The sequence below is a fragment of the Centropristis striata genome, chromosome 14 (assembly GCF_030273125.1).
Source record: "Centropristis striata isolate RG_2023a ecotype Rhode Island chromosome 14, C.striata_1.0, whole genome shotgun sequence".
Taxonomy (NCBI): domain Eukaryota; kingdom Metazoa; phylum Chordata; class Actinopteri; order Perciformes; family Serranidae; genus Centropristis; species Centropristis striata.
The window spans coordinates 18,236,336-18,246,092 of NC_081530.1; the positions used below are offsets into that span (position 1 = coordinate 18,236,336).

Below are 9,757 nucleotides of genomic sequence, written 5' to 3' on the forward strand. Positions count from 1 at the left end.
TGTAGGTACATGTAATTGAACCAGAAACCACTCTCTACATGGAAGTCAAAATATAAAACATCTTTACATATAACGCAGATAATATGTGTATAAATAAATAAATACAAATTATATTTTACATTGATTTCATGCTCTAATGATCTTGGACACAAGAAGAGCTTATGGAAAAAGCTACAGCTTACACAATATCTTACACACTAGGACTTTTACAAAGCCTAAAACAAATGAAAATGTCACATTTCTAAGTATGTCAGAATGTAATGATAAAGTCACACAGACACATCACACACAATGACATATATGAGACAGAATTGGCCCATGATAAATGTTTGAGACCAGCATTTAAAAATGCTATGGATAATAAGATAGTGAGATGGTGATAGTGTATTGTTTTGATCTCCCTGGATGTTGAAGCCCTTAAATTCTAAATTCTGCTACACAGGCTCACTTTCAGTTCTCATTGTAACATCTCTTCTACCTTTGATATCCCTTTGCAGCAGGAGAAAGTATCTATTTAACATGTTATGTTTACTGCATGCACATATTGCATAGAACACATAAATCCTGATTATGGCTGTTCATTCATATATAATTACACAATAATTACAGTGTGGAGCTACAGTCTGTGAGCTTAATTCTTCCTTACCTGTAAAAAGAAATGTCTTCATAATTTGTAGGAATTGATTTAAATGATTCATGTCATGATATTATTCCAAAACCTCAACTGTTAAGTTATCAAGAGTTACTGGCCTCAACCTTTATTCTTGCTGCTATTGTGTTTTTATCTATACTCAAAGAAAGAGAATATCACACATTTTAACCTATGGAAAGGCTGGTGTTGCGTCAACATAGTGGCCCTCATTTATCAAACGAGTGTACGACAGAAAGGGAGCGTAAAGTGGCCGTACGATTTCTACGCAAGGCTCTCCATTTATCAATTTGGACGTGAGCGGAGGGTACGATCAGATCTGATTCCTGGAGCTGATAGAAATTTGCTGGTGACAAACCAAAGCATGTTTAGGCTACATCATTTATCACAAAAACCTCATAAAAAATAAATACACCCTGCAAATGTGAAATTCTTTAAACAGGCTACAAGCCGAGGCTATTAAATGTTGTTGTCTTCTGCTTTTTATCGTCATCCGGTTACTGAAATGCAACACACTAAGGCCATATGGTTGAAAAAAGACACAAAATTACCAAAAAATGACATAAAATGACAAAAAAAGACACAAAATGGCCAAAAAAAGGATGTAAAATTAATAAAAAAGGCACAAAATGACTAAAAAAAGATTGAAAATGACCAATGATCGAAAATGCTTGTTATCCGTCAGCGTCTCCTTTACTAGTGTTGCCCAAATAGAAACAATCCATCGTATTGATAACAATATTTGGGTATTATATAGGCTATTAGGCTTTATATATCACAATGTATAAAATAAACATTTCAACCTCAATGGGAGTTTGATTGTCCACTTCTACTCTGCTGAGAGCACCACTGATTTCCTTCCTTTTCTCTTTTCATGCTGCCAAATAAAACCCAGTTGGTTCTGTTGCAGCTGTTGGACGTCAGTGTTTCACTTTCTGCCTCTGAGAAATTCCTCTACTTTTTGGATTTAAAACATTGTTTACCTCCTGGCTGCAACCAAAAATCTGTGGAAAATTTAAGTCTGTGCTCCGCATGTAAAATATTCACTTAACTTGTTTAAGTATAGTATGAGTACTTTTATTTCATAAACCTCCGTATATCGCGTATATCTGTAAAATGTCTGTTTCGCTCCTGTTATTTGTCACGGTGCACTTTGCTAATAAAGGTGACATATTGCCTCCTTCGATGTCGTAATCTTTAGGGCGTGACATTTGATGAATCCCATGATGAAATATACGCTCAGATCTGCGCTCATTTCTACGTTGTTTTGATAAATGAGGGGCCACTGTGAATCTTCTTTCCTTACATGTTCCTTATCCTTTACACCTATCACCACGACCTTACAGGTTTTTGGAAAGTAACAAAGTTCCTGTTCCTGTTGGTAACAAAGCAAAATACTAACTAGGACTGCAAGCAGTACTGAACGGGCCCTCGCAGTTTCATTGCCTTAAGTATTATAGTGTGGCCACGGTACCAAATATGAAATTAGACTGCCGCCAGAGTGCCACCTAGGGGCCGATCAATAAAACCTTAAAGGGTTATCCTCAGGAGGGCATTGACAATAAGTATACCAAGTTTGGTGTTAATCCGACCAACCGATTTGGAGATATAAAATACTTCAATTTAAAGAGCGCCACCTAGTGGTCATCGGCCAAAATTTTGCACAGAGCCTCAGGGACTCATGGGGAAGTAGTTACCTGAGTTTCATATCATTCAGACACACCAATATGGAGATATGAAACACTTCATGTTTTGTGTTGATAACAGCGCCACCTGCAGGAAGTTGTTAATTAATAACAATAATAGAAAAAGTAGGTTTGCGACATTTCGCGAATTTGCGTAGTAAGTAAAAAAACTCTCGGCTTATATCACGAGATTCAGCACAACTCAGTGAACGCGTGGATATAAGATTTTTGAATGTGCGATGAAGTATGTGGGAGTTATTAGCCAAAACGCACTTTCCTTTATTATAGCGCCACCTAGTGGTGGAAACTCAGGATGACAATAGATTATTAAAAAACTTGCAATGTGTGACTTATATTTAAAGTTTCATGAGTTTTTGGGCATGTTCAGGCAGTGAAAAATGCGATCATTTGGGTAGAAGAATAATAAATAATAATTTGAAATACAATAGGGACCTCGCAGGTCGTTGCCTGCTCGGGCCCTAATTAGAACTCTGCATCGCTTACATTTTTAGTGAGCTCCTTACAGAAAGTTGGGTTTATCTGAGGTATAAATGCCATTGAAAGTTGGGTCTGAACTGAGGAAGGGAGCAGAGGGAGAGCTCAGTCCCTTCTTCAGCTCGAACTGTGGCCCAGGATCCGAGGAGAGACAATCAGGGCCGAGTGAAGGAGCTGGATCGGTATTCTGCTCTCTGAGAGCTGCAACCTGGAGAGAGAAGTGAATGGTAAAAGGGCAAATGGGCAAATGTGTGTTTCTGTTTGGGATAGTCACCCACTTTTCATGCATTTAGAGGGAATTTTGTATGTTTGTGTTTGTACCTCAGGCTGAGGGGGGTTCACATAGATATGCACTGGGTAGTGCACCTGTAAGGTAACAAATGCATGCGAGTCAGAAAAAGGAGAACAGATAACATAACATAACATATCTAATATAATATACATCTCATAATGTTTTTGGATAATGTAAATGTAAATGGATTCAATGCATTATGCTGTGGTTAAATTTACAGGCAACTACAACTGGATTACTTTCATAAAAATGTGATGATTTTCAGGCAAGCTGTGTAGATGAAAAGGGAGTGAGTGTCTTTTAACTATATTGAACAAAAATATAAATGCAACACTTTTGTTTTCCACAGGCCACAATCAACAACCTGATCAACTCTGTGTGAAGGAGATGTGTTACACTGCGTGAGGCAAATGGTGGTCACACCAGATACTGACTGGTTTTCTGCACCAATTCGTCAGAGGCGAGCCAGACGGTTTTGGATGAGACCTGGGAGATCTAGTCGATGGTGGGATAACTTTGTGGAAGGAGTAGCTGTTAAAATGGGTGGCGTGAAAACTTCTGCATGCCCAAAGGTGCTCTTATCGCTTTAAGTGGCATGCATACAAATTAATTCCACACACTTTTGCGGCACCGTATGCACGCAGATTTCCTCCTCTAAACGCTGAATAAAAAGTGAAGACGCGACGGCACTTTCGCGTCTTCTGTTCAGACCATCATCATGTAAACGGGCCTTAGAGTGGCCTTTTATTGTAGCCAGCCTAATGCACACCTGTGCAATAATCATGCTGTCTAATCAGCATCTTGATATGCCACACCTGTGAGGTGGGATGGATTATCTCGGCAAAGGAGACGTGCTCACTATTACAGATTTAGATATATTTTTATTTGAGAGAAATGGTTATTTTAAGTATATAGAAAAAGTCTTAGGTCTTTGAGTTCAGCTCATGAAAAATGGGAGCAAAAACAAAAGTGTTATGTTAATATTTTTGTTCAGTGTATGTTTTCCTACCTGCAATGGACAATCTGACGGAGATAAATTGCACTGAACTTAGAAATGTGTGTATCACATTTGTGTATTTTCAAGAAAAGCTTAAAACCGTAGACTGGTGCCTCTTTTTTTGTCATTTTATGTCATTATTTGGTAATTTTGTGTCTTTTTCGACCATATGGCCTGAGTGTGTTGCATTCCCAAAAAAATACATGATGGCATGAGGCGTTTTTTTTTTTTTTTTTTTTTAAAGAAGAATCTGAAAATGTCAGTCACAGTGGTTTGGGCATAAAACCAATTATCTGTTGAAATGTATTAACCAATAGTATTATAGATATTCCAACAATGTCAGAGCCACCAGTGCTGAAAAACAGTTTAAATCAATAATTTAATGGAGTTGTGACGATTGTGAAGTGTGGCTTTCTCATTGCATCTTATTTACTAACCATTAATCCTGGTCATACTGACCAGCCAGAGTTCCAGTCCCCCTGTCTCTTAGATGTGATACCAATGTAAGTGATGGAGGACAAAATGTCCAATTTTCCAAACCTGCCTCACTTCTCTCCTTTGGCCTCCTGGGAAGGCATGTCTCACAATTTGAAAACTTTAGTGTAACACCTACCGATGGCTCGAGGGGGGCAGCTGTCGGTTCTGTAGGAACAAAGGAATGAATTGGCTGATAAGAGTGATGTGGAGCAGGTGCAGCAGAGTAACTTGGGCCTGCAGGTTGAGTCGAATCCTGCAATTAGAAGGGGGATATTTAAGTAAAAGTAGCTACAAAGATTATAAACAGCTGGTCTGAATGCCCATTTGAGTAAGTACTTACATGGTAAAACACAGGAAGTGTGGACACATCCCTTTTAGAAGAGCTCTTATTATCACAGATCTTTTTACAACAGCAACAGCAACAGCAGCAAATGCAGACAGTCACCGCAAAGCTAATCCCGACAGTAATCCCAACTGTACAATGACACGAAAAGGGGAGGGAGGTCACGTTAATTTGAATTGTCAACAACAGTTTGTTCATTCATTTTTCTAAGATAATGTGCTGTTGCTCACCATTCTCAACAAACTTGTTTCCATCCTCGTTTTCATCCTCCACCTCCACCTCCACCTCCACCTCAACACTCTGGGCCAGGTTGCCTTGACGGTCTCTGAACTCAATGGTGCCAGAGTCTCCGCTTTTCCAATCTGCAATCTGTAGGCCACCATCTTCGCGCCAAACCCTATTTGGAAAACTTGGTCTGTATCTGACCGGTGTGTTTCTTTCGTACAATGTTACGGAGGAGCCACCCTTGCGTGTAAAAGTCACAGTCCACAGGGGTCCACGAAAAGCATATTCAATAAAGAGCCCCTCATTCACCTTTGCATTATAGTGTGAAATGTGCTCTGTGTGATAAAGAGAATATAAGTATGTAGTCAGATACACAGCGGTCTCAAACCAAACAGCTTCAATCATTTCCTAACATCACCTGTTACTTCAAGCAGTGTCCCTTTCAGCGAAGTGTTGTCTTTTGCTCTGAGGCTGTAGTGGCCGCTGTCTGCAGGAGTGAGGTCATGAATCTCCCATAATCTCCCATCATGTGTCACCTGCACCCTGCCTCTATTATTGGTCTGAGGGTCTGTGTGATTCCAGAGGACCTTTGGCTGGTCCTCAGTATAAAGGCTGTTGTACTCCAGGAATTCAGCCTGCAGAGGGACATCACTGGAGTATGTAGACCCATAAATCACTGTAACCTTGTCAGAACAATCTGAAAAAGCAAAGGGTAAACGTATTGCACATTTCCTGGCGAAATACCTATTTCCACAAAGGTTTTTAAATGGTGTCATGGTTTTACTGTCTGTTAACTCATTTATTTCCCTTCATGTTTCATTTCTGGTGTTTCCAGTTTTATTTTGTGATCACTCACCCTCACGTTCCAACATTTTCATAGTCATAGCCTTATCGTATTTGAAACCTTTCTCACCTTTTGATTCTGTCTTTTTGCCTCTCGTTTTGAATACCTTTGCCTGTGTGACTGCCTGCCTGTGTACTGACCTTATTTTTGGAATAAACGCCTTTTGAGTGTTGGAACCTGATCTCTGTCATTGCATTTAACTTCTGAGCTACATCCCTTGACAAATAGAGCCGTTATAGGGGAACTATTGTGCTAAACCAAAAACAACACAGCAGGAATTTGGTCAAAAAATTGGGGAGAAATTAACAACAGCAAAAGATTCTAAGATGTTAGCATGTAACTACATGTAGCACTGAATGTTATGTAAACACTGGTAATGCCTGGAGCAGATGAACATAGAAGTTTTTCATGAAGACAGAGAATAAGTTAAAGCATAATATGTCCTCTTTACATAGAAAGTAAAGTGTAATATTCTCACCCAAAATCTTAAGTCTGATGATATCGAAAATCAAAAAGTCATCAGAAAAATTTATATCACTCAAAAATGCGACAGAAAAAGTTCCGTCATCTCTTTCGGTCAAATCACTGAGTACAGCTGAGTAGGCACGGGCAAGGCGCGGGTCCTTTAACTGAATCAGAGGACAACAGAGATGCGTTTATGACAGGACAGAGAGCATATTTTGTTAATTTAAAACCTGGTTTGCTCAGACTGACTCATGTTCCAGAAAGCACAAATTAAAGCACCAAAAACTTCTCACCTTCCCGTAATCCATGACAAGCTCCCTGGGTCCTCCTCTACTCGGAGTGAAGTACATCTTTCCTTTGAAACCAGGTGGCGAATATAGCTGTGAAAATGTCATACTACTGCCTATGCACTTCTTTTCATATTTAAGACCAGCGGCTGATCCTACAATCAGAAAGATACGAGATAAGATAAGAGAAAAAGAGATAGATGCAGAATATTAACACAAGCCAGATACAAAACATCTAAGGACATGTGGAAAACATAACTGCAATACATTTCATACCACTGATAACGAAGAAAAATTGTGAATTATGTTACATAAATCATTTTTGGAGGGTCACAAAATCATTCAAAATTAAGCCACATTTTTAAAAAATGACTTTGACTTTGAAAATGACTTTGAAAAACTTTGTGTCAAATGGTTTAACCAAAATTTAAAAGACAAAAAAAATACAACTTAAATAAAATAAATTATTTCTTAAAGGAGCCTCAAGGTGCACAGGCATTTCAATACATTATACTGAATTAACTCAATTAAATTAATAATTAAGTTATTAATTCATTCACTTTTTCTGCTCTTTAATTAACAAGTTGCATCACAATCAATGACTTAGACTGCTACAATCCCGGTCCAAAAAAAGCTGGGATGCTGTTTAAAATGTAAATAAAAAGTCACAGGTTATGTCAAGTCAAGTAACCGTTATCAGGCTAACGTGAGCTAGCTATGGAGAGAACAGATTGTATGTGCATAACATTAGCGTCACATAACATCAGTTAACATTAGCTAACATAAGTTAACATCAACTTACATCAGTTAACATTAGCTAACATCAGTTAACATTAGCTAACATCAGCTAACATCAGTTAACATTAGCTAACATCAGCTAACATCAGTTAACATCAGCTAACATCAGTTAACATCAGCTAACATCAGTTAACATCGGCTAGCATTAGCCAACATCAGCTAACATCAGCTAGCATTAGCCAACATCAGCTAGCATTAGCCAACATCAGCTGATATTAGCTAATGTTAATTAGCTAATATCAGTTAACATCAGATACCATTAGCTAACATCAGTTAACATTAGCTAATATCAGTTAAATTCAGTTAATATTAGCTAGCATTAGCCAACATCAGCTAACATTAGCTAACATAATTTAACATTAGCTAACATTAGCTAATGTTATGGATTAATAATAAAATAGCAATAATCATATTATGACTTTTAGCAAAAATGCTGCTTATAAAAGTATTTGGCTAATTATAAAACACATTTAATGCTAGGCACAGCACACAGAAATAAGGAGTATCGAAAGGGCCCAGGTGGAAATAGATACTGACGAACACTAGACAAGATACAATAGTGTGCTGTTAGCTTTTTTTCCTTCCACAGGGCGCTGACTGGAAGCTGAAGCACCAAGAGGCGAGGACTAGCCTGCGTAAACATTGGCTAATATCAGTTAACATCAGCCAACAGTAGCTAACATCAGCTAACATTAGCTGATTTTATTGGCATGGACCTGTATGTGGTCCGATATGAAAACGTTTTTTAAACAACACATTATGCAGAAAACAATGCTTTGGGTTGTTAAGAAATGCTGCTATTTAATTATTTTAATTGAATGGTTACCAACTGACTGGCACTGAAGATACAATATTTTTATATACTTAGCTATTCATTTTACTTCTATTTTTTTCTTTTCCCCCTAAGTCATCATTTCTGGAATTGGTTGGTAGTATAACACATTGTATTAATTATGTATTATAAATATTAATAATTTATATTAATATGTGAAAAGCAGACTTCTGGGTTGCGTTGCAGGGTCCAATTGGTGCAATTGGTATATATATATATATATATATATATATATATATATATATATATATATATATAGTCATTTTGGTTTGGATGGTGGTTTATTTTCCTGTTGTGATATCTTTGTGAATATAGAGGTCTTGTTTGTTGTTCATGTTGTTGTTTCGATAAAAATTAATAAAACCTTTTTTTTTAATCCAATTTTTTGGGAATGTGATTGCACTTATGTTAATAATTAAAGCCTACTGTATGTACATTTACATACTAAAGCGAAATTATTTTTTTTAAATGCACCAACTAATAGGCCTTATTATGAAATTGGATCCAGGTGGGTGGTGGCTGTTGTTTCCTGTTTCCTGACTCACCCCAAACACTAATTCAGTAATCCAGCAATCCCACTTTTACTGCACATGCAGAACATAATAACAAACATCATGCTGCAGTTTGAACAACAGTTGGTACAATTGGATATTTTGTAAGCTACGAGTTTTACCACGGAGCAGAGACTTTGCTCGTGACAAAATAAGCTGTAAAGTGAAATGTCAAATGGGTTAAACCTGCATAGCGTTTATTCTATGGGATTGTCATGATTTATACTCACCAAACAACACGCAGGAAACAGTCACGCATAACAGCAACCTGTCCTGTGGAGAGAGACGTTTTTGTTGACCTGCCATGTTAACTGTTAATAATTTCCGATCTCCGCGTCTCTCTGAACCCAGAAAGCACAGAACTGAACATCGAGCACAAAATTTGACAAACCAGATGTTGTCAGTTCGCTGCAGAATAATTTCCTTCTGTGTAACGGTGGAGTTGTGTGTTATTGCTGCACGGGTAACTGGGCGAGGCTTTCTGCACACGCTGTTTGCATCATAACTGCATCCTGGGTGCGTCCTGCGTCCCTAATGATGGGACGGACTGTGTCGAGGCTTAGGAGCGTGTGTCGGAAAATCCAGGAAGTCTTTTATTATGAAGCCCGTATCTTACCCGTAAATAGAAAATGAAAATAATAACAATAGTAGTAAAATAATAATAACAACAACAACAACAACAACAACAACAACAACAACAATAATAATAATAATAATAATAATATATATATATATATATATATATATGTGTGTGTGTGTGTATAAATTGCCAGGGGTCACAAGCAAAAGAACATTTTTTTAATTATTTAATCAAAAA

At 37.6% G+C, this 9,757-nt stretch overlaps 1 protein-coding gene across 1 annotated transcript; it reads right to left on the bottom strand.

Annotated features, from left to right (window-relative positions):
- Window positions 1-2,854: 2,854 nt before the first annotated feature.
- LOC131985291 (uncharacterized) lies at window positions 2,855-9,287 on the bottom strand. Its single transcript, XM_059350340.1, has 9 exons — window positions 9,171-9,287; window positions 6,766-6,914; window positions 6,486-6,636; window positions 5,582-5,860; window positions 5,169-5,498; window positions 4,936-5,069; window positions 4,732-4,848; window positions 3,151-3,195; window positions 2,855-3,037 (listed from the first exon to the last, which is right to left on the bottom strand). The coding sequence occupies exons 1-9, from the start codon at window positions 9,244-9,246 to the stop codon at window positions 2,855-2,857; spliced, it is 1,464 nt and encodes a 487-aa protein (XP_059206323.1). The 5' UTR covers window positions 9,247-9,287.
- Between the last annotated feature and the right edge of the window lie 470 nt (window positions 9,288-9,757).

What these genes read in the sequence shown, in the direction of transcription:
- LOC131985291 (XM_059350340.1), bottom strand. Translation starts at nt 9,246, where the DNA reads ATGGCAGGTCAACAAAAACGTCTCTCTCCACAGGACAGGTTGCTGTTA. An exon ending in AAACAAGTTTGTTGAGAATG is followed by an intron (nt 5,070 to 5,168) that starts GTGAGCAACAGC and finishes GTCATTGTACAG; the next exon opens with TTGGGATTACTGTCGGGATT. An exon ending in TGAACCCCCCTCAGCCTGAG is followed by an intron (nt 3,038 to 3,150) that starts GTACAAACACAA and finishes TTCTCTCTCCAG; the next exon opens with GTTGCAGCTCTCAGAGAGCA.